The 24,058-nt window shown below is 53.8% G+C and overlaps 1 protein-coding gene across 4 annotated transcripts in view; it reads right to left on the bottom strand.

Moving 5' to 3' along the window:
* Nucleotides 1–24,058, bottom strand: part of LOC142499872 (CD151 antigen-like) — a 54,602-nt gene that overhangs the window by 15,828 nt on the left and 14,716 nt on the right. For 2 of the 4 annotated variants that reach the window (XM_075609893.1, XM_075609895.1), the window contains exons 2-3: nt 2,095–2,283; nt 730–804 (exon numbers count right to left, since the gene is read on the bottom strand). In XM_075609893.1, coding sequence (XP_075466008.1) covers nt 730–804; nt 2,095–2,241 — 222 coding nt within the window. In that variant the 5' untranslated portion in view covers nt 2,242–2,283. The other 2 variants (XM_075609891.1, XM_075609892.1) reach the window with 2 other exon arrangements.

The following is a 24,058-nucleotide window of genomic DNA, read 5'->3' as shown; positions in this document are numbered from 1 at the left end:
CGGGGCGTTGCTCCGCCCTCTGGGCCCTCACTCGGGGCGTTGCTCCCCCGTTTGGCCCTCACTCGGGGCGTTGCTCCCCGCTTTGGCCCTCACTCGGGGCGTTGCTCCCCCCTTCGGCCCTCACTGTGTGTTACATGGAAACATTAGCCTGAAACACGGAGCAGGTCTGGCAGTACTTCCTTCCTCAGTCTCTGTGGTCTGGTGGCAGGTATTGAACTTAGATTGTAAGCTCTTGGGCCAGTTACATCCTTTGCTAATGTTACTTTTATGTTGGAAGCGCTTATTCCCACGATGTGTTATATTATTCGGCCCCGTGCTATATAAAGATATACAGACAGATTGTTACCACTTCCTCCTCTAATCATTTTGGACAAATTATTGTTTCCACTTTATCAGCATCAAAATAATAATAATAATAATAATAATAATAATAATAATAATAATAATACAAATAAACTCAGGCCATTTAACCCTTTCTGCAGAAAAGGCACCTGCATTGCATTACAGGAGAGAGAAAAAGCCGATCACCGAACATGATAAACCGTAAACAGACAAGACACAGGTTACAGGAAGAAGGGGACATCACCAAAATGTTAATCATATCCCTTATTTAATATCAGTGTTTCAGCTTCTAAATCCGGGGGTTAAGTGAATGCCCCCCTGACCTTTGCAATCTCCCCGGCAGTGAAGGGGTTGATCTGTTCTGCGAGATGATTGACGGACACTCACCTGGTTTCTGTAGGTGTAGGCAGATAACCCAACCGCAATCTCAATGACAAAGACGATCAGCATCACGGCTTTAAACTGAGAAGGAAAGTCAGATTGATACCAGGACATGTCCAGGAGCAGTAAACACATACAGTACCCATGTAGAATTCTATACGGGGATACAGTACCTATAAGAATTCTATACGGGGATAAAGTACCTATGTATAATTCTATACGGGGATACAGTACCTATGTATAATTCTATACGGGGCACTGTACCTATGTATAATTCTATACGGGGACACAGTACCTATGTATAATTCTATACGGGGACACAGTACCCATGTATAATTCTATACGGGGACACAGTACCTATGTATAATTCTATACGGAGACACAGTACCTATGTATAATTCTATACGGAGACAGTACCTCTAATAATTCTATACGGAGACAGTACCTATAATAATTCTATACGGAGACACAGTACCTATAATAATTCTATACGGGGATACAGTACCTATGTATAATTCTATACGGGGACACCGTACCTATGTATAATTCTATACGGGGACACAGTACCTATAATAATTCTATACGGGACACAGTACCTATAATAATTCTATACGGGGATACAGTACCTATGTATAATTCTATACGGGGACACCGTACCTATGTATAATTCTATACGGGGACACTACCTATAATAATTCTATACGGGGACACTACCTATAATAATTCTATACGGGGACAGAGTACCTATGTATAATTCTATATGGGATACCATCTACCAGCTGAATAACCTGCACTGTGTCATGTTTACCAAGGGGTGTTACTCTGAGAGACACCTTACACCAGGGACGGGCAAATCCAGTCCTCAAGGGCCCACAACAGCTCAGGTTGTCATGATATCCCCGCTTCAGCACAGGTGGTGCAATCCATGGCTCAGTCTGCCAGGATATCCTAAAAACCTGACCTGTTGGTGACCCTTGGGGACTGGAGTTGCCCGTCCCTGCCGGTAAGGGCCCATCATTTACTAAGCCATGCCGGAAGGCGTCATATGGGAGGAACACGGCTCCCTAAATACGCCCCGCGCTGGCGCTGTTAGGGACCCAGATCCTCCTATTTTCGGAGGCATTATAGAAGCAGATTTGCCGTGGTAGAAACGTGGTTAGGCGACTCCGAGACGCCACGTTGTTCCCTCGGACATATCTCCAATGCGGCCCATTTACCGGCCAATATAAACCTCAGAACAGGGAGATCTGGGGAGAAGTGAACGCCCAATGGTTTCTAGGGAACCTTTATCAGGGAGAAAGAGACAATAGGAATAAGATGGAAGGGGGGAGGTGGGCAGTGGCAGAGAAGGGGTTACACGGCTGTACTTACCATTTTGATCATGACCATGTTTTCTTTCAATGCAGCAATTGCTCCGAAGCCGGCGACAAAGAAGATGACCATCCCCACAACGGTGAGGACCAGGGGGGCGCCCGAGGACGTCTCTGCCAGGACCACCGAGAGATCGGACAGTCGCATCTGCACAGTGGTCCCGATACAGATAAGGGCGACGCCGGTCACCTGGAATGGAAGCACACACCGTGTATTTATACAAGAACCGCCAACAGTGCACGCCGCGCCTTCCAAGAGAGACAATACAGCCAGGACAACAATAGGAAAGGAAATCCCTGCCCCGGAGAGCTTACAATCTAAGTGTAACACAGTAACACTATACAGTTGCGAGTGTACAAATCAGTGTAGATGATTGTGGGTTAAAGACCATTAGGTGCCCCATTAGAGAACAGCAACCGTCACCAATCACGTGTGTGTGTGTGTGTGACTGCGAGTGACTGACTGCGAGTGAATGAGTGAGTGTATGAGTGAGTGCAAGTGAATGAGTGAGTGTATGAGTGAGTGCGAGTGAGTGTATGAGTGAGTGCGAGTGAGTGTATGAGTGAGTGCGAGTGAATGTATGAGTGAGTGCGAGTGAATGTATGAGTGAGTGCGAGTGAATGTGTGTGTTGTAGTACAACTTTACATATGTTGCTAAGTGGGGTGTACCTGTAAAATCCCAGAGACACAGAATTGAAAGTTCTGTAATTTAATAAATTTGACCACAATGGAAAAGATACAACTTGTTTGATAGCGAGAGATATAGATATATAATCCAGGGAGGTTATAAGTGTGCTTACATTACTCACAATAAGTGTGCCAGGGCTCCGATTTCACAGGCAGATACTAATAATATATATACCAGACCTCAAAATGCTTCATTAAAAAAAGTGCCTTACTACACACACACTACTACCCCCCCCCCTTTATCCAGAGGTGGAGAGATATATAGATATATAATCCAGGAAGGTTATAAGTGGTGCTTATATTATTACTCACAATAAGTGTGCCAGGGCTCCATTTTCACAGGCAGATACTAATAATATATATACCAGACGCTTCATAAAAAAAAAGTGCCCCTTACCACACACACACACACACACACACACACACACACACACACACACACACACACACACACACACACACACACACACACACACACACACACACACACACACACACACACACACACACACACACACACACACACACCTTTATCCAGCAGTGGAGAGATATAGATATTACACACAGTAGCCTTAATGTGTTCAAGATGTAGGAGGACAAATATACAACAGAAACACACAGAGAGTTCTTTAAATGAAAGCTCATTGTGCAGGATCCACTCTTACCCAGAAACACAAGGCTACCACAAACAGCCCCACTTTCACACAACTCAGCTTGCCCGGGGAATCCATTATTTGCCTCCAGCCGCACGTCCTCTGCAATGAGGGAGAAAGGGGATCTCTTGGGATCTCCTGGGATCTGTCACTTGCTGCCTAATTGTGAGCTTATTTTGCTCCTGTGTGCAGTTTGGTACCACAATGGCTCTTGTGTGCCTGGCTTGTAGCACTCTCCCATATACGAATAAGAATGTGTTTCTTATTAACAAGCCCTGATTAATCAGGCTATTTAACCCATTGTTTGTTGTGTAAATTTGGCCCATTTAGCAGCAGGAGGTATAAATGCCTAAACTGGTCAGGCCTATTAGTATAATGAGAAACCTCCCATCTGCAAAATAAACACATGAAAAAAACAGCAAAAAACCCAATCTGGGATGTTTTTCTCTGATAAATCTGTGCTGTTTATTTCATGCTGTTTTGCAGCAGGGAGATTGTCATTCATAACCCCCCCCCCCCCCCCCGAATACTGAAGTTACCACTTTGCTGCATGATAAATCCAGCCACTAAATTAGGGAACGGCAGAGGTAAGTATTTAAGCATTAACACCTATACTGGCAATGCCTCTGAATGTTACTCTCCATTCCAGCAGTGAAGGAGTTATGTTAATAGAAGCTCATTAGTGTCCCTCTCACCCCCTCTCACCCCCTCTCACCCCCTCTCACCCCCTCTCACCCCCTCTCACCCCCTCTCACCCCCTCTCACCCCGTCTCATCCATGAAACCATTCACAGTAGATATATATGTGAAAATCATATAAATAACAGATCATGGGAATAAGTGTTTCAGACATAAAAGTAACATTTAGGAAGAGGAGTCCCTGCTCCGAGGAGCTTACAATCTAATTGGTAGGTAGGAAGAACATAGAGACAGTAGGAGGGTATTCTGGTAAGTGTGTGTAAAGGGGGCCAAGCTTTATGTATGAGGTGTATAGTATAAGCAACGGTGCTATTCATATGCTTCGTTAAGCAGGTGAGTCTTAAGATAAGTCTAAATGGTGGATAGAGAGGGTGCTAGTCGGTACTGAGGGGAAGGGCATTCCAGAGGTGTGGGGCAGTCAGTGAAAAAGGTTTAAGGCGGGAGAGGGCTTTAGATACAAAGGGGGTAGAAAGAAGACATCCTTGAGCAGAACGCGAGAGTCAGGATGGTGCATAGCGAGAAATTAGGGCTGAGATGTAAGGAGGGGCAGAAGAGTGTAAAGCTTTAAAAGTGAGGAGAAGAATGGAGTGTGAGATGCGGGATTTGATCAGAAGCCAGGAGAGGGATTTCAGCAGGGGAGACGCTGAGACAGATCTAGGAAAGAGTAGAGTGATTCTGGCAGCAGCGTTTAGGATAGATTGTAGGGGAGACAGGTGAGAGGCAGGAAGGCCGGACAGCAGGAGGTTACAGTAATCAAGGCGGGAGAGAATGAGGGCCTGTGTCAGAGTTTTAGCAGTCGAGCAACAGAGGAAAGGGCGTATGTTTGTAATATTGCGGAGGAAAAAGTGACAGGTTTTAGATACATGTAACGGTTACGGGCCCCTACCCAATCTCACATTGGCCCCTGTGGTCTACTGGCCCCATTACATGTCTGTGTGATGTGTGGTGCACCTGCTGGCAACAGGACTCCTGAGTCTCCCGCTTGGTTGGTATGGGGAATATCACCATGACAGGCGTCTGAGGTAGTGTGCTCGGAGTCCTACTCACATTTGGTTACAGCGCCTCCACCCCATCAGGATCTCTGCGGCAGCAGGGGAAGTATCTGATGGGGAACTCCTCTCAGGTGCATCCTTCTGTGGAATAACTTCACTCTCACACAGAAGGGATCTTTTGAACCAGGGCCTCTTTAATGTCATCTCCATAGGCAGACTGCCCCTCATAGCGGTCGTGCATAGCCGCTCATCTTGGTGAGGTACCCCCCTTCAGAAGGTTCCTCCTCTCTTAATAGAGCTGGTTCACCTCTCCTCTAAGGGAGATCACCATCTGTGCCAGGTCCCTGGTCACAGTGTGTAGTTCGCTTGCACTTGACTCTGACAACCCTGCATACTTACCAGGCTTACTGCCAGCATGAGAAAGAGATGTACACCATTTTTACACATGGCTACATACGTTTTGAATGTGAGAGGAGAATGTGAGAGAGGAGTTGAGTGTGACCCCTAGGCAGCATTCTTGGGCTACTGGGTGTATGATAGTACTTCTAACAGTAATGTGAAAGGAGGGAGTAGGGACAGGTTTGGGATAAAGTATGAGGCGCTCTGTTTTTCCCATGTTAAGTTTTAATCAGCGGTTTGGCCATCCAGGATGATATTGCAGAGAGGCATTCAGAAACTTTGGTCTGTAAAGCAGGTGTAAGGTCAGGGGTAGAAAAGTAAATTTGTGTGTTGTCAGCATAGAGGTGATATTTAAACCCAAGAAATGCGATTCGGTCACCTAGAGAGAGTGTGCACAGAGAAAAGAGAGGAGGTCCCAGGACAGAGGCCTGGGGTACCCCCACAGAGATCGATAGAGGTGTTAGCAGAAGAGACACTGAAAGTACGATTGGAGAGGTAAGAGGAGATCCAGGATTGAGCTTTGTTCCGAATACCAAGAGTATGGAGAATGTGAAGGAGAAGAGGTTGGTCCACGGTGTCAAATGCTGCAGAGAGGTTGAATAATATGAGCAGAGTGTAATGACCTCTGTCTTTTACAGCACGGAGGTCATTAGTTATTTTACTGAGGGCTGTTTCAGTGGAGTGAGCAGTGCGGAAGCCAGATTGTAGAGGGTCTAGGAGACAAGACGTTCAAGGAGTTTAGAGGCAAAAGGCAGGAGGGAGACAAGTCGATAGTTAGAAAGACAGGTAGGGTCAAGCTTGCTGTTTTTGAGCAATGTATAACTGTTGCATGTTTGAAGGAGGTGGGAAAGGTTCCAGAGCAAAGGGAGGAGTTAAAAATGTGTGTGAGCGTAAGGATTATAGTAGGAGCAAGAGGTTTTAGGAGATGGGAGGGAATGGGGTCAAGAGGGCAGGTGGTAGAGGGAGAAGAGGAGATCAGCAGTGACGCATCTTCCTCTGAGACAGTGGAAAAAGTGTCAAGGAAGGCAGGAGAAGAGTTAGGAAGAGGTGTAGGATGGGAGGATGGGAGGAAGGAACAGATGGGATGTTCTGACATATGGATTCCACCTTTTCCTTAAAATAGTCAGCAAAGTCCTGAGGTGAGAATGAGGAAGAAGAGGCGGCAGCTGAGGTTGTCTGAGTAGAGAGTCAAAGACAGAGAAAGGTAGGTTTGTTTAGCCTGAGAGGGCAGAGTTGAAATAGGATAGCATACATTTGTAGTGAAGGAAGTCTGCGAGAGTGTGAGATTTCCTCCAGAGGCGTTCAGAGGAACGAGTGCAGGAACGCAGCATGCGTGTGTGGGAATTTAGCCAGGGTCTGGGGTTAGAAGGGCGAGGACGGCAGAAAGAAAGCGGGGCATGTAGATCAAGTGAGGAGGATAAGGAGGAGTTGTACTTCCTAACCGGAGTCTGAAGCAGAACTGAGAGAGAGGAGCGTAAAGTGGAATCAAAAGCTGGTAGGTTAATAGAGCGCAGGTTTCTGCAGAAACGAGGGGTAGATGGAGGTGGAGAAGGGGAGAAGCGAGAGAGATAAAATGAGATGAGGTGATGGTCAGAGAGAGGAAAGGGGGAAATGATGAAATCAGAGAGAGAAAAGTTTAGTGAAAACCAGGTCTAGGTAGTGGCCATCCTTGTGGGTGCTGGCTCCAGTCCACTGTTGAAGGCCAAAAGAAGAGGTTAGAGAGAGAAAGCGGGAAGCCCAAGGGAGAGAGGGGTCATCAATGTGGCAATTGAAGTCCCCAAGGAGAAGAACAGGGGAGTCTGTGGAGAGAAAGAAAGAGAGCCAGGATTCAAAGTGAGAGAGAGAGGCAGAGGGGGGATGAGTAGAGGTAGGTGGGTGATAGATGACCGCCACATGGACAGGGAGAGGAGAGAAGTTCTGGGCAGTGTGAGCCTCAAAGGAGGGAAAAGCAAGAGGGAGGAATAGGAAGGGTTCGGTAATGGCAGAGAGGAGTATCCCACACCTCCACCCCTGCCATCAGGGCGCGGAGTGTGGGAGAAGGAAAGGCCACCGTAGGAGAGGGCAGCTTCCAGAGCAGAGTCAGACTGAGTGAGCCAGGTCTCAGTTATGGCAAATAGGAGCAGAGAGTGAGAGAGAAGAAGTCATGCACAGAGAGGCACTTGTCAGGCTAAGCTTATAGTGCTGGCGATGGTGACGGGGACATCAGGCTGCGGTCGCTGGAAAAATCAAATAGAGGTGACTTTTAGTGATCGTGACCAAGCCGTCACTCCATCGCGTTGCGCTTACTATAAGCGCACGCGACGGCGGAAATGCATTTGTTTTGAAGCAACGTCGCGTCACTGTCGCCGTCACTATAAGCGCAGCCTTAGAGAGGGATCGAGCATTCCAAAGGGCACGGGAGAAAGGGAGAGAGGAGGGAGGGTGGCAGGGGATGGGTATGACGTTGGAGGGGTTGACACCAGAAGGAGTAGAGGTTGCAGTTGGCAGGCGAGGACGAGCGCATGTAGGAATAAGGCAGTGACCAGGATTGGGGGAGATATCCCCAGAAGCAAGGAGGAGAAGCATGGATAGAAAGAGAATGTGTGAGGATGATTTGTAGGGGTGTGTTTTAGTGCAGGGGGTATAGCTGTGTGGTGTCAGAGGGCGCAGGTAAGAAAGGAGTTCATGTGAACAGAGAAGTGGGGAAGGAAGGAGAGATGGAGATATGTGAATAGAGTTAGAGACATGATGAGGCTGGTAGAAAGAAGTGCATTATTTGAAAATAAATGAGGTCACAGCAAATATAAATAGTAGCGGCGACATCACAGCAATAGTGACGTGCTGAGATGTGCAGTCTGGGATAGATAATATCCTCCTTCCAGCGTACATCGAAGTCAGCAATCGGGACCTGTAGGTGTTGTCCACTTGTTCACTCCTTTTGACCTCCCTTTTAAACTCCCCTTTGCTTGCTACTTACAATGTGCTGCTTGAACATGGGCTGCAGACAGCTAGGACAGCTATGTCTGTGGTTATATGAGCCTAAGGCTGCGAACCCGCTGCGGCCGGCGGCGCGTGCGTCCGCGGGCCACCAGCTCCTTTCCTCCAGTCTGGAGGTCCCTGCTGGCTCCTTCCGACGTGGCTGACTGCGTGCTGTGACTTGTCAGCCGGACGATGCTGCAAGCTTCTTGTGATCAGAAGCGCTGACGCATCACGTGGTGCAGCAGTCAGCAACGAGGAGGGAAAGGAGGCGGCTACGGGGAGGGGGGCGGCCACCCTGTCTGTGCAGCCGTGCATAGCGCCCCCCCCTCCTCTGGTGCCCGTTTCGCAGGCTGCCCCTGCTCCGGGAGGGGGGGAGAGGAGGGGGGCTCCGGGAGGGGGGGGAGAGGGACCGACAGGGGGGAGAGGAACCGACAGGGGGGAGAGGGACTGACAGGGGGGAGAGGGACCGACAGGTTGGGGGGGGGGGACAGCACGAGAGCCTCCCGCTCAAACTATGCCCCCCCCGCTCAAACCACGCCCCCCGCTCAAACCACACACCCCGCTCAAACCACCACCCCCCGCTCAAACCACGCCCCCCGCTCAAACCACGCCCCCAGCTCCCGCTCCCTACAGACCGCAGGGAGCGGTCAATTGCAGCGGCTGTGGAGCTGAGGGGCTGCAGGGCTGTGTGATGGCCCCGCCCCCTCATGTCATGGCCACGCCCCCCATCCGGTTTGGCCACGCCCCCACTCCCGCCCCCGGCTCCCTACAGACCGCATATCGCGGTCTGTGCCTGTCAGTGCGCCGCCTGTCTGCAGTGCGGGCGCGCTGACTGAGGGAGCGGGGCCTTAGCCTAAGGCCTCGTTCAGGGTGCCAGAGGCAGGAGTTGGAGGGCGGGCGTTCACGAGGGCGGGCGGCAGTCTGCTGGGCGATGTGTGTTCATCCTCCCAGCAGACTTTTTCAGGAGTTGAGGAGGCGGGGAGGGGGCGGGGCTACAGAGGGGGAGGGGGCGGGGCTACAGAGGGGGAGGGGGCGGGGCTACAGACGGCAGCTTAGGGATCCAAGTTGCAGTCATGAAATCATTCTCAAGAATGATTTCATTGGCTGCCGAGGTCCCAGTGACGCTGCTGCAGCTTCAAAAAAATGATTTTTTTGTTTATTGAAACTGTAGCCAGCGTCAACTCCGGGCTTCGGAGACAGGGCAGCTGCTACCCTGACAACCAGTATTCAATTTGAATACTTTGTGTCCCACGGCAGCTCGCACTGCAGCACGGTGGGGTGGAGAAGGGGAGAAGACACAGCAGGAGTTGCTGCAGGAACAATACACTGCACGCTTCGGTCACTCAAAACTGTCCAATTGATAGAAAGCAGAAGTTATCCCAGGGTGCAGTGGGGGTGAGAATGCAGGTACAATAGGTCCCTTCCCCAAAAAGCTTACATCATGATCCTGGGAGATAAAGGTCACCGTGGGGCTGACACTGATTAACCATTTCAGAGACAGGGTTCTTGGTACCAAGCTTCAGATCCCCTTGCCTTGCATGTGTAGTCTCCTCTGCCCTGCACCGGTCACTATGGGCATCTCTTTCCATCCGCAGCATCATTTAATGAATAACCCCGCCTCTTATCAGCGGGCTGCGGGTCTCTCTGTGGGGTCTTTGGTTTCCTTTAGTGCCCGGGCAGGCAGGTCTTCTATATGTTGCTTTGTTTACTTGGGGATCCCATTAAACGTTTCAATATATAAAAGGCTTTCGACAAAGTACAAGGAGAGAAGCGTATTTCGGACAAAGAGGAGTGCTAGAATAAGAGGTCATTCTCTGAGGTGGGAGGCGAGGGGTAAATGTGACCAAGTACTTATTTACCGGAATGGGAGTGGGTTCATGGAACAGCCTCTCGGCAGAGGTGGTCGGGGCTAATACAGGAAGGGGTTTAAACATGCTTGGGGTATACATAAGGCTAAATCTCTACTATATATTTCTGAAAGCGTCATATGTGGCTATGTTTGTATGTGTCTCCCTGTGTCCCTTCCTGTGTCCCTAGCGGCAATCCCATTGGACTTTGGGCCAGGCCAATGAGATTGCTTCCTTGGCCCGCCCGCCCCCGCACACCTCTCATTGGCCTGAGGCGGAGTGACGGGGCAAAGGTCACACACACACACACACACACACACACACCACCACCCCCCCCCCCCACGCTCTCTGCGGCTCTCCCCTCACATAGGCCGCTCCCCCAGCTGACCATCCCCGAGAGCGCTCCCCACGGCTCTCACCACCCATAGGCCACTCCCTCACCCGGCGCTCTCCCTCACCCCCCACCTGCTCACCCCCTCCTCCCTCCCCGCTCTCCCCCCCCCGCCCGATCAACCCCCCTCCCACCCGCTCACCCCCCCCCCCCGCTCTCCCCCCCCGCCCGATCACCCCCCCTCCCACCCACTCTCCCCCCTCCCCCCCGCTCTTCCCCCCTCCCCCCCGCTCACCCCCCCCATTTACCCCCCACTCCGCCTAACCCCTCCCCCCACCCACACACAGAGCACGCTCTCTGCGGCTCTCCCCTCACACAGGCCGCTCCCCGTCCCAGAGGCCGCTCCTCCGGCTGTCTCCGCCTCTCCCCGCGAAAGGCACAGCACCTCCTCACCGGAGCGTCTCAGCCTCTCCGCTGAGGAGCCCGAGGTGGAGGAGGAGGGCGGCCGGTACCCGGAGGAAGAGGAGGAGCGCGGCCGTGTGCAAGGTGAGGAAACGCAGGGGAATTACTGTGTCCCTCACTCCCCCTGCCCTTTGCCCCCCCTACCCTCCCTGCCCCCCCTACCCTCCCTGCCCACCTGCCCCTTGCCCCCTGCCCTCCCTGCCCTTTGCCCCCTGCCCTCCCTCCCCCTGCCCTTTGCCCTCCTGCCCTTTGCCCCCTGCCCTCCCTCCCCCTGCCCTTTGTCCCCTGCCACCCTCCACCTGCCCCTCCTCCCCCTGCCCCTCCTGCCCTTTGCCCCCTGCCCCCTGCCCTCCCTCCCCTGCCCTTTGCCCCCTGCCCTCCCTCCCCCTGCCCTTTGCCCTCTGCCCTCCCTCCCCCTGCCTTTTGCCCCTTGCCCTCCCCATCCCTGCCCTTTGGCCCCCCCGCCCCTTCCTGCCCTTTGGCCCCCCCCGCCCCTCCCTGCCCTTTGGCCCCCCCTGCCCCTACCTGCCCTTTGGACCCCCCCCACCCCTCCCTGCCCTTTGCCCCCACCCCTCCCTGCCCTTTGCCCCCCCTCACCCCTCCCTGCCCTTTGCCCCCCCCCCCAGCCCTCCCTGCCCTTTGCCCCCCCCCACCCCTCCCTGCCCTTTGGCCCCCCCACCCCTCCCTGCCCTTTGGCCCCCCCACCCCTCCCTGCCCTTTGGCCCCCCCACCCCTCCCTGCCCTTTGGCCCCCCCCGCCCCTCCCTGCCCTTTGGCCCCCCTGCCCCTCCCTGCCCCCCCCTGCCCCTCCCTGCCCCCCCCTGCCCCTCCCTGCCCTTTGGCCCCCCCCTGCCCCTCCCTGCCCTTTGGCCCCCCCTGCCCCTCCCTGCCCTTTGCCCCCCCCCGCCCCTCCCTGCCCTTTGGCCCCCCTGCCCCTCCCTGCCCTTTGGCCCCCCTGCCCCTCCCTGCCCTTTCGCCCCCCCCACCCCTCCCTGGCCTTTGTCCCCCCCCGCCCCTCCCTGCCCTTTGGCCCCCCCTGCCCTTTGGCCCCCCCCGCCCTCCCTGCCCTTTGGCCCTCCCTGCCCTTTGGCCCTCCCTGCCCTTTGCCCCTCCCTGCCCTTTGCCCCTCCCTGCCCTTTGCCCCTCCCTGCCCTTTGCCCCTCCCCTCCCTGCCCTTTGCCCCTCCCTGCCCTTTGCCCCTCCCTGCCCTTTGCCCCTTCCTGCCCTTTGCCCCTCCCTGCCCTTTGCCCTGCCCCTCCCTGACCTTTGCCCTGCCCCTCCCTGACCTTTGCCCCTCCATGCCCTTTTCCCTGCCCCTCCCTCCCCTCCCTGCCCCTCCCTACCCAACCCACCCCTCCCTGCAACCCCCCCGCCCCTCCCTGCCCCCGCCCCTCCCTGCCCTTTGCCCCCCCCTGCCCCTCCCTGCCCATTGCCCCTCCCTGCCCTTTGCCCCCCCCGCCCCTCCCTGCCCTTTGCCCCCCCCAGCCCCTCCCTGCCCTTTGCCCCCCCCAGCCCCTCCCTGCCATTTTCCCCCCCCCGCCCCTCCCTGCCCTTTGCCCCCCCCGCCCCTCCCTGCCCTTTGCCCCCCCCACCCCTCCCTGCCCTTTGCCCCCCCGCCCCTCCCTGCCCTTTGCCCCCCTCCCTGCCCTTTGCCCCCCCGCCCCTCCCTGCCCTTTGCCCCCCCCCCCCGCCCCTCCCTGCCCTTTGCCCCCCCGCCCCTCCCTGCCCTTTGCCCCCCCGCCCCTCCCTGCCCTTTGCCCCCCCGCCCCTCCCTGCCCTTTGCCCCCCCCGCCCCTCCCTGCCCTTTGCCCCCCCCGCCCCTCCCTACCCTTTGCCCCCCCGCCCCTCCCTACCCTTTGCCCCCCCGCCCCTCGCTACCCTTTGCCCCCCCCGCCCCTCCCTGCCCTTTGCCCCCCCGCCCCTCCCTGCCCTTTGCCCACCCGCCCCTCCCTGCGCTTTGCCCCCCTGCCCTTTGCCCTCCCCACCCTTCTACGCCCCTTGGCCCCCCGCCCTTCGACGCCCCTCCCCCCCCCCTTCCACCCCATGCCCCTTGCCCTTCCACGCCCGGGCAACGCCGGGTATATCAGCTAGTCCTAAATATAACGGAAAACCTCAAGGATCAAACAGGGTCGGAGGTTTAACAGCAGGAAGGTGGGCAGAGAAGGTGGCCAGAGGAGGTGGGCAGAGAAGGTGGGCAGAGAAGGTGGCCAGAGACGGTGGCCAGAGACGGTGGCCAGAGACGGTGGCCAGAGACGGTGGCCATAGGTGGGCAGAGATGGTGGGCAGAGAAGGTGGCCAGAGGAGGTGGGAAAAGGTGGCCAGAGAAGGTGGCCAGGGAAGGTGGGCAGAGAAGGTGGGCAGAGACGGGAGGCAGAGAAGGTGGGCAAAGACGGGAGGCAGAGAAGGTGGGCAGAGAAGGTGGGCAGAGAAGGTGGGCAGAGATGGTCAGAGAAGGTGGGCAGACACGGTGGGCAGAGAAGATGGGCAGAGAAGGTGGGCAGAGACAGGAGGCAGAGACGGTGGGCAGAGAAGGTGGGCAGAGAAGGTGGGCAGAGACGGGAGGCAGAGACGGTGGGCAGAGTAGGTGGGCAGAGGAGGTGGGCAGAGGAGGTGGGCAGAGGAGGTGGGCAGAGGAGGTGGGCTGAGGAGGTGGGCAGAGAAGGTGGGCAGAGACGGGAGGCAGAGACGGTGGGCAGAGACGGGAGGCAGAGGAGGTGGGCAGAGGAGGTGGGCAGAGAAGGTGGGCAGAGACGGGGGCAGAGACGGGGGGCAGAGAAGGTGGGCAGAGACGGTGGGCAGAGACGGGAGGCAGAGGAGGTGGGCAGAGGAGGTGGGCAGAGAAGGTGGGCAGAGACGGGGGCAGAGACGGGGGGCAGAGAAGGTGGGCAGAGATGGTGGGCAGAGAAGGTGGGAGGCAGAGACGGTGGGCAGAGGAGGTGGGCAGAGGAGGTGGGCAGAGGAGGTGGGCAGAGACGGTGGGCAGAGAAGGTGGGCAGAGAAGGTGGGCAGAGAAGGTGGGCAGAGACGGGAGGCAGAGAAGGTGGGCAGAGAAGGTGGGCAGAGATGGGAGGCAGAGAGGGTGGGCAGAGAGGGTGGGCAGAGACGGGAGGCAGAGAAGGTGGGCAGAGAAGGTGGGCAGAGACGGGAGGCAGAGAAGGTGGGCAGAGAAGGTGGGCAGAGACGGGAGGCAGAGAAGGTGGGCAGAGAAGGTGGGCAGAGAAGGTGGGCAGAGAAGGTGGGCAGAGAAGGTGGGCAGAGAAGGTGGGCAGAGAAGGTAGGCAGAGAAGGTAGGCAGAGAAGGTGGCCAGGGAAGGTGGGCAGAGAAGGTGGGCAGAGACGGGAGGCAGAGAAGGTGGGCAAAGACGGGAGGCAGAGAAGGTGGGCAGAGATGGTCAGAGATGGTGGGCAGAGAAGGTGGGCAGAGAAGGTGGGCAGAGAAGGTGGGCAGAGACAGGAGGCAGAGACAGTGGGCAGAGACGGTGGGCAGAGAAGGTGGGCAGAGACGGGAGGCAGAGAGGGTGGGCAGAGAAGCTGGGCAGAGACGGGAGGCAGAGACGGGAGGCAGAGAAGGTGGGCAGAGAAGGTGGGCAGAGACGGGAGGCAGAGAAGGTGGGCAGAGAAGGTGGGCAGAGACGGGAGGCAGAGAAGGTGGGCAGAGAAGGTGGGCAGAGAAGGTGGGCAGAGACGGGAGGCAGAGAGGGTGGGCAGAGAAGGTGGGCAGAGACGGGAGGCAGAGACGGGAGGCAGAGAAGGTGGGCAGAGAAGGTGGGCAGAGACGGGAGGCAGAGAAGGTGGGCAGAGAAGGTGGGCAGAGACGGGAGGCAGAGAAGGTGGGCAGAGAAGGTGGGCAGAGAAGGTGGGCAGAGAAGGTGGGCAGAGAAGGTGGGCAGAGAAGGTGGGCAGAGAAGGTGGGCAGAGAAGGTAGGCAGAGAAGGTAGGCAGAGAAGGTAGGCAGAGAAGGTGGCCAGGGAAGGTGGGCAGAGAAGGTGGGCAGAGACGGGAGGCAGAGAAGGTGGGCAAAGACGGGAGGCAGAGAAGGTGGGCAGAGGTGGTCAGAGATGGTGGGCAGAGATGGTGGGCAGAGAAGGTGGGCAGAGAAGGTGGGCAGAGACAGGAGGCAGAGACGGTGGGCAGAGACGGTGGGCAGAGAAGGTGGGCAGAGACGGGAGGCAGAGACGGTGGGCAGAGAAGGTGGACAGAGGAGGTGGGCAGAGAAGGTGGGCAGAGGAGGTGGGCTGAGGAGGTGGGCAGAGAAGGTGGGCAGAGACGGTGGGCAGAGAAGGTGGGCAGAGACGGGAGGCAGAGACGGTGGGCAGAGACGGTGGGCAGAGACGGGGGCAGAGACGGTGGGCAGAGATGGTGGGCAGAGATGGTGGGCAGAGGAGGTGGGCAGAGGAGGTAGGCAGAGAAGGTGGGCAGAGAAGGTGGGCAGAGAAGGTGGGCAGAGAAGGGAGGCAGAGATGGGAGGCAGAGAGGGTGGGCAGAGAAGGTGGGCAGAGAAGGTGGGCAGAGAAGGTAGGCAGAGACGGTGGGCAGAGAAGGTGGGCAGAGACGGGAGGCAGAGACGGGAGGCAGAGAAGGTGGGCAGAGAAGGTGGGCAGAGACGGGGGGCAGAGAAGGTGGGCAGAGAAGGTGGGCAGAGAAGGTGGGCAGAGAAGGTGGGCAGAGACGGTGGGCAGAGACGGTGGGCAGAGACGGTGGGCAGAGGAGGTGGGCAGAGGAGGTGGGCAGAGGAGGTGGGCAGAGGAGGTGGGCAGAGAAGGTGGGCAGAGACGGGAGGCAGAGAAGGTGGGCAGAGAAGTTGGGCAGAGATGGGAGGCAGAGAGGGTGGGCAGAGTAGTTGGGCAGAGACGGGAGGCAGAGAAGGTGGGCAGAGAAGGTGGGCAGAGAAGGTGGGCAGAGGAGGTGGGCAGAGACGGTAGGCAGAGATGGTGGGCAGAGAAGGTGGGCAGAGACGGGAGGCAGAGAAGGTGGGCAGAGAAGGTGGGCAGAGAAGGTGGGCAGAGAAGGGAGGCAGAGAAGGTGGGCAGAGACAGTGGACAGAGAAGGTGGGCAGAGAAGGTGGGCAGAGAAGGTGGGCAAGGGGTCTTATCTGCCATCAAATTCTAGGTTTCTACGTTCCAAGTTGGTCCAACCCAGCGGTGGCCAACTCCAGTCCTCAAGGGCCACCAACAGGTCAGGTTTTAAGGATATCCCTGCTTCAGCACAGGTGGCTCAATCAGTGGCTCAGTCAACGACTGCTCCACCTGTACTGAAGCAGGGATATCATTAAACAGTGACCTGTTGGTGACCCTTGGGGACTGGCGTTGGCCACCGCTGATCCAACCTGTCACACTGGCCACTAATGAATATGCTGGAGAAGAGTTTAGCTCCATCCAAACAGGGCTGTTAGATCCAGGACCACCAACGCATACAGACGCAGCGGCCATTATTTTAGCAAATCACGCGGCGTATACCTCGGAATACCCATGTCATGGCGCGGGATTTCTTCCAACCGTACCGCCTTAAGACACGAGTGCGGCGAGTGCAGAAAATGGCATTTTAGTGTTCTTACTTTTAAACACCTGAAAGTGACACAGTGGCACAGTACTGTACACATTGCAATTAATTAATTTCATTGCATTTAATTGCACACAATCCATGAAATTCAAACAAAGCAACCGCGATAAACACGTGTGCCTGGGGCGATTGGCCGCGTTCATGCCGCGTGGAGTACAGCAGCGCACACGAAAACAGCGCCGTGATTTGTTAAAATAATGGCTGCTGCATCTGTAGCCCTGCGAGTTGTGTTATATACAACTTCTATGTCTACATTCACTTCTATTGTCACAAGGTTTGGGAGAGAGAAGAAGCAGATGCTCGTACAGCTTCTGATTGCAATAGGCATTTCTACATTCGGGACTCACCTTCAAATGCTTACTATGGAAGATTTTTCATAGAAGAAAATCTTATAAATGGGATTGTAAGTAGAAATTAGCCAGGGGGTCCCAGTTTGGGGTTTGTGGGACCTTCGGAAAGATACAGTATCATTACAACAAGGGAAAGAAAGACACAATATGATTTTATAGAAAGCAATGAGATTAATCATGTCCAAAAGCTAATGCGAATACGCCAAGTTACAAAAGTACAAAGCAACGTACAATAATATCACAATACTTTAAGAATCAGCAACAACGTGACCGTGTGGCAGAACGCGATGTGACCTGCTCATCACTTGCTGCCTGACACTTTGAGATTGTAATAAACGTGTTAGTCATTCATTCAAACACCACAATGTACAGCGTGCCACGTAAATACAGGATGCGTAACTGCACCTGTAACGTAACGCTCGTGTGCAAGAAAGGAGTGATCAATGTCTGATACTGAGGGGCTGCTTTGCACCCTAACGTCCCTTCTATCTGATGCTGTGCCTTCCTGGGTAGGTATGTCGCAGCAATGAGAGGGTGAGATTGAGTCTGGCTCACACATTCCATCCACGTGATTAGTGCAGAGAAAGTTGCCTTTTTTGGTTTGAAGTGGGGAATTATCAAATGTTGCAAAATATAAATTCAAAGCAGTTGGCTATGCTGATACTACTCTTCCAGTAACTCTTACCCTGGCAAAGATCCTTTAATAATGCACTAAACTGGGCAAACCCGTGCAGTGTAAAGAATGAAATATCTTCTTACTGTTCCCATAGTATCAAACAAAACGTGATCTGAATTATCCGAGCACATTCTGTTCATGGGTTTAGGCCAAAAATATCCCCAGTCAGCTGCCTATAAGTGAAAGTATATAAGCTGTGATTGCTCCGCGAATATGTCAGCGTTCCCGGGCACTCGCTGTAATTCCAAGATAAATCAGCAGCAGACAGGATTTGAGGAGTAATCAGACAAACCCGGCTCTGACATTAACAATTCCCCACTGCCCTGCTGCACAGAGCACGTAACCCGTAGGGAGGAACATTTGAAGCCTAATTCGTTCTCTTCTGCATGTGCGCTCACTGGTAAGGTTTCACAATCTCTGTACACACTATTACATCTGTAAAAAACCTTCTTGATGGTCTATTTACATGTCACAATGTCACATATCTACACTCCTCCAGGCCAATTTGGCTGGTAAAAGTTTGGACAACAACCCCTCAGTGAGAACTAGGACTGAAATGTACTGTCACGTTCCAAGGTACACTCCCTTTAGTTAGTCCTTACTTTCCCATCTTATCACAATGCTCCAGTAGTGTGTGTGTGTATGTATGGTTTAACCATGTAATGTGGTCTTGAGACAAAAGGTGGCACTGTGTGTTCATTTGCATGTCATTTCCCAGAATCCCTTGCTGCAGTGGAAGCACTGTATTCTAGGTGATAATGGTGAAAAATGGGGTTGCAGACCTGTCTAAGACATGTGAATGTGCTCACAATTAATATATGTATATATATATATATATATATATATATATATATATATATATATATATATATATATATATATATATTGTGTGTATATATATAAAATCATCTTCTGCACACTGCTGGATGAAGCCTCCCCAGCCATCTCCCAGGTCCTGCGGTTGCAGGCTCTCTGCTCCACGTTGCTCCCACACATTTTCTTATTTCATCCTCCCATCTCACTTTTGGTCATCGTCTTGGTCTTTGATATCCCTCAGGTTGAGTTCAATCTTCAGCCACCGATGGTAATTTCTTCTTGTGATATGTCTGGCACACCGCCATTTTAATTTCTTCACCCACGTGATGATGTCACAGACTTTTGTTTGGTTTCGAACCCATTCATTCTTTTTTTCTGTCTCCAGGTAATACCCAGCATGCATCTCTCCATTCTTCTTTGAATTATCTGAGGTGTCTGAATTATCTGCACATTTAGGGTCCAAGTTTCCCATCCATACGTGAGCACGGGCAGAATACTCTGGTCGCAGACTTTTCTCTTGAGTCTCAGAGGAAGGTTCCCTTGTAAGATTATCTTGTTTCTTATAAATGTGCTTCATCCCATCCCATCCGTTTCTCATTAGGCGGAGTAGGCAATAGCCTGGAGCAGCAATTTTTGGGGGGCAAAATGTGTGTGTGAGAAATCCTTACCTTTTCCGCAGCAGTGCCCTCCTCTAGCGTTGCATCGTCATAGCAACCCGACGTCAAATGAGGCCAAATTGCCATGACAACGCAGCATCAAATCACGCCATGACGTCAATACACTATGGCAGAGGGCCACCCCCAATTCTACGGGCGGCAGAAATATAAGCTACTGACCCCATCTTCATTCTCTTACTGATTTTGTTTGAAAGGTTCCCATCCGCTGATACTTGCTGCCAGAGGCAGACATCGTCTTTGACTTCTAATTCTGTTCTACTTCTTTTCTGAACACCACTGTGACGGGAGGGGCTAACCAGGCTTTCTAATAAAGGTTAAGCTCTCTGGGTACCCCACAAACTGTGGGGTCTCTGGTAGCTACATAAGCCAGGGACCAGGGATAATACATGCTGAAAATAAAGTGACCCTGCTTTTTCCTGTTTTCATGGCCCTAGAACTGTGAAATTTCTTGTGTGTCATTTGGGGGGGGGGGGGGGGGGGATTTGGGTCTAAATACAATTATTTTGTTTGCAGGAGTTCGGGGGCCGAAGTTACCGGTAGTCCTTTAATTCTCCCCGGCGAGCAGGCATGATTTGCCGGTACGCGGGGGAATTATACCGGGGCTGCCCAGTGTCCCCCAGACTCCTGGATTTCGAGCCCAAATATCCCAAATCCATTTCCCTTATAAGTATAAGGTGCCCCAAAGTGTATACAACAAAAAGGAAAGTGCTGGAAGCGCTACAGCTTACAAACAGGATGTGTGGGGACCGCTAGTGACTAAATATACTCACAAAGTGTACAGAGAACGTGTACATGTAAGTAAGGCGGCCTGATAGCAAACTGACCATGCGAGATCAGGGAAAAGTACATATAACACATACAAACCAGCGCCTCAAAAAGTCCAATAAATGCAAATATAAGGTAATCTGAAACCTTATTACAGAAGTCCGGTCTGGAACATCCGGATCCACGTGAATAATCCACGAAGAAATTTCCTCAGAACATGTGGGATTAAACACAAGGGACAATCATAGTGAGTAATGCGGCATACACAACATAACAACTAGGACGGGACAAGACTAAGGCCTTGGGCATGGCCGTGCTGAGGCGCGCTGGTACTTACCAGTGAGCCCCTGCAGCCGCAATGAGAGCGGCTTTAGTAGGGGCTCGCCTACGCTTCCGCAAGCGCGCGGAAGCGCAGGTCTTAGGGAAATGTTAAAATCAAGCGCTTGCGCGCAGGGCCGGTCACGTGAGCGGTTTGCCCAATGAGGGCGAACCAGCTCCGTGATGTCACTGGCCCGCTCGCCGACACGCCCCCGACACAGCCCCAGACGGCGCGCTGTCTAAGGCCAGGGAAAGCACCCGCTTTCCCTGAGCCTCAGCGCGCCTCCGCACGCCAGCAGGAACCTTGGCCGAGGACTAACACACCAACAAACAATGAACAATCAAAACACTGCTGAAATAAACAGTTAAAAATAGGGTAATCAGGCGGTTCATTGCTGCCGTCAGGGTATGAAATGGGAGATCCACACGCAGATGAATAAAAGGTTGTTTTTAATGAGTGCATATACACACTTTGACAAAGTCCCTACCTGTGGACGAAACGCGTCAGAGTTTTCTCTGTAGCAGACTTTTTCAGTGTATATGCACTCATTAAAAACAACCTTTTATTCATCTGCGTGTGGATCTCCCATTTCATACCCTGACGGCAGCAGTGAACCGCCTGATTACCCTATTTTTGTCTATTTTGCCTGGGCTGGAGCACGCATTGTTATACTTCCAGATCAGAGGAGCTCTACGTCATCGTGTGAGCGGAGACCCGGCGTGTCAAGATCGTGTGTAATCACTCATCTTCATTCCCCCCCCACCCCACCCTCCCTCTGTGTGGGGATTTTGGCCGTGTGTGACACCGGGTTTGTGAGGGCAGTGGCGGAGGATTGCGGCATTCTTAGCCGTTTATGGTTCCCTTGCAGGGGACACGGCAGTACCGCTGCTTCGTTTCCTCCCTACCACATTACAGCCCCGACCCGCGGGGTAGTCACGATACACTGTGCAAGTGGGGTTTCATATTATCTACAGGATTCCATCAGTGGGACACTGGACAGGAGTGTGTTCATGAACTTATTTATTCATTGATTTCTGGACTTACTGTAATACGCATATGTGTACAATTGTAGCATCAGTTACTCCTTGGAGCGATTCTGGGACATTTGAAATAAACAGTTACGCTAATTTATTAAAATATAAAAGAGACAATGTCTGTATAATAATACATGCGTTGTGTCGCCTGCTGGTCCGGTTTCCAAAAACCAGAATCCTCCTCACAATAGAGGAGTTAAATCGGCACGTCCAAACAGGGGCGGATGACTCCCATTGGCTCCTCCGCTGCAGGGGAGCGTCTGTGCAGGCGATCTGATGCCGCCTGTGCGCGCCGTGTACTGAGCTCAGGTGCAGGAGCAGGCGTCGGGGAAGTATCTCACTGAGCTGCTGCGCTGTTTTCACAGTGCCTAAAAGGCTGCGCGCGCGTCTCTCATGATCAGCTGTAACCTCTGACCCTACGCGTTACGTGCCTGCGTCACTTCCTCAGGGGTATATGTATATCCCCAATGTGTATACTTTATTAAAGTTTACTTTGATAATGTTTTAGACATTTACTATAAGGCTCTATACAGTCAGCCCAGGCATCAGCATAGACGCCGGCATGTCTGTATAGAGACCGTAGTTCAAAGAGGAGAAGATGTCCAGAGGTCAGAAGACCGTTTGGTGGGCAAGGAAGGGCGAATTGCCACGTCCGGAGAACAAAGGGCACCCAGTGGGGACACCTTTTTCATCACCTTTTTCACCCGCCTGCCCAGCGGGTGGCAATGCGTTAGCCGGGGGAGATACAGCTCGCAGGCGCTTCTCCCATTGGCTAAATCATACTGAGGTCAGCCAGAGGACGAGCCCCTATTCCTATTGGCTTGCGGGGAGAAATTCCCACACTCTGATTGGTTGCTCCTCTTACCTCCATGCTAAGGATGGCTTAGCGGAGTGTATGTCAGGAGACGGCCGAGTCAGGGAACCAGACCATCGTGTGACTTGTGTCGATGAAGCGCGGGCGGGATTTTCAAAGTTAATCTGTTCGAAATAGCAGAGCAACCGGCTTAGTTTTGAAGCCAGAAAAGCCTGCCTCGCCGAGACTAAGTCCCGCCTTCTGCGGCCAAGTTCTACAAATCGATGTAGCGGTCGTGGTCAGGATTTCCTCCCGAAAACAGTTCCAGGAGTATCGGGACTAGGTCCCGGTCAGGATTTTTTGCTGAATCTCGGACAAGGTTCCGGTCAGGGTAAGCCCCTGCAAGCGGGCGCCCTGCTCCTAGGAAAGGCTAGATCTCAACCCCCAGACCACAATAGTGTGTATATCTCTGTATTCTGGGTTTTGTTATATTTCCGACGTTCTATCCAAATAAACCTCATTTTATTTCACTGCCTCGTTTTGCCTATTGACTGATCCCTAAAATATAAATATGTTAAAAGACCCGGTCTCCCGTGAGAATCACTTTGGCTTCGCTGAGATTCATTTGGGGGTCACTTGATTACCGGCTTCGGCGAGTTCTCCGGTTTGTTGCTGGAGGTCCTCTGGACTTGTGGCAAAAATAGCGTGTTCATCTGCACATCATATGTGACTCAGGTATTCACTGCTGATTTTGATTCCTTTTTCTTCCCAAAGTCTAACAATTCTTCAAGTGTTGCTGTGAGATACTTTGGTGATACGGTGTCTCCCTGCCACACTCCCCTGCTAATCCTGGGGACACCGTGTCTCCCCATTGCACTCCCCTGCTGATCCTGGTGACACAGTGTCTCCCTGCCACTTTTCCCTGGTGACACAGTGTCTCCCTGCCACACTCCCCTGGTGACACAGTGTCTCACTGCCGCACTCCCCTGCTGATCCTGGTGACACAGTGCCTCCCTGCCGCACTCCCCTGCTGATCCTGGTGACACAGTGTCTCCTTGCCACACTCCCCTGGTGACACAGTGTCTCACTGCCGCACTCCCCTGCTGATCCTGGTGACACAGTGCCTCCCTGCCGCACTCCCCTGCTGATCCTGGTGACACAGTGTCTCCCTGCCACACTCCCCTGGTGACACAGTGTCTCACTGCCGCACTCCCCTGCTGATCCTGGTGACACAGTGTCTCCCTGCCACACTCCCCTGGTGATATGGTGTCTCCCTGCCGCACTCCCCTGCTGATCCTGGTGACACAGTGTCTCCCTGCCACACTCCCCTGCTGATCCTGGTGACACAGTGTCTCACTGCCGCACTCCCCTGCTGATCCTGGTGACACGGTGTCTCCCTGCCACACTCCCCTGGTGACACGGTGTATTCCCTGCCACACTCGCCTGGTGACACAGTGTCTCACTGCCGCACTCCCCTGGTGACACAGTGTCTCACTGCTGCACTCCCCTGGTGACACAGTGTCTCACTGCTGCACTCCCCTGGTGACACAGTGTCTCACTGCCGCACTCCCCTGGTGACACAGTGTCTCACTGCTGCACTCCCCTGGTGACACAGTGTCTCACTGCTGCACTCCCCTGCTAATCCTGGTGATACGATGTCTCCCTGCCACACTCCCCTGCTAATCCTGGTGATACGGTGTCTCCCTGCCACACTCCCTGCTAATCCTGGGGACACAGTGTCTCCCTGCCACACTCCCCTGCTAATCCTGGGGACACGGTGTCTCCCTGCCACACTCCCCTGCTGATCCTAGGGACACCGTGTCTCCCCATTGCACTCCCCTGCTGATCCTGGTGACACGGTGTCTCCCTGCCACACTCCCCTGCTAATCCTGGGGACACAGTGTCTCCCTGCCACACTCCCCTGCTAATCCTGGGGACAGTGTCTCCCT

This window comes from Ascaphus truei, chromosome 7, assembly GCF_040206685.1.
Source record: "Ascaphus truei isolate aAscTru1 chromosome 7, aAscTru1.hap1, whole genome shotgun sequence".
NCBI lineage: Eukaryota > Metazoa > Chordata > Amphibia > Anura > Ascaphidae > Ascaphus > Ascaphus truei.
The sequence above is the reverse complement of the archived record's forward strand: the minus strand, read 5'-3'. Positions and strand labels throughout refer to the sequence as shown.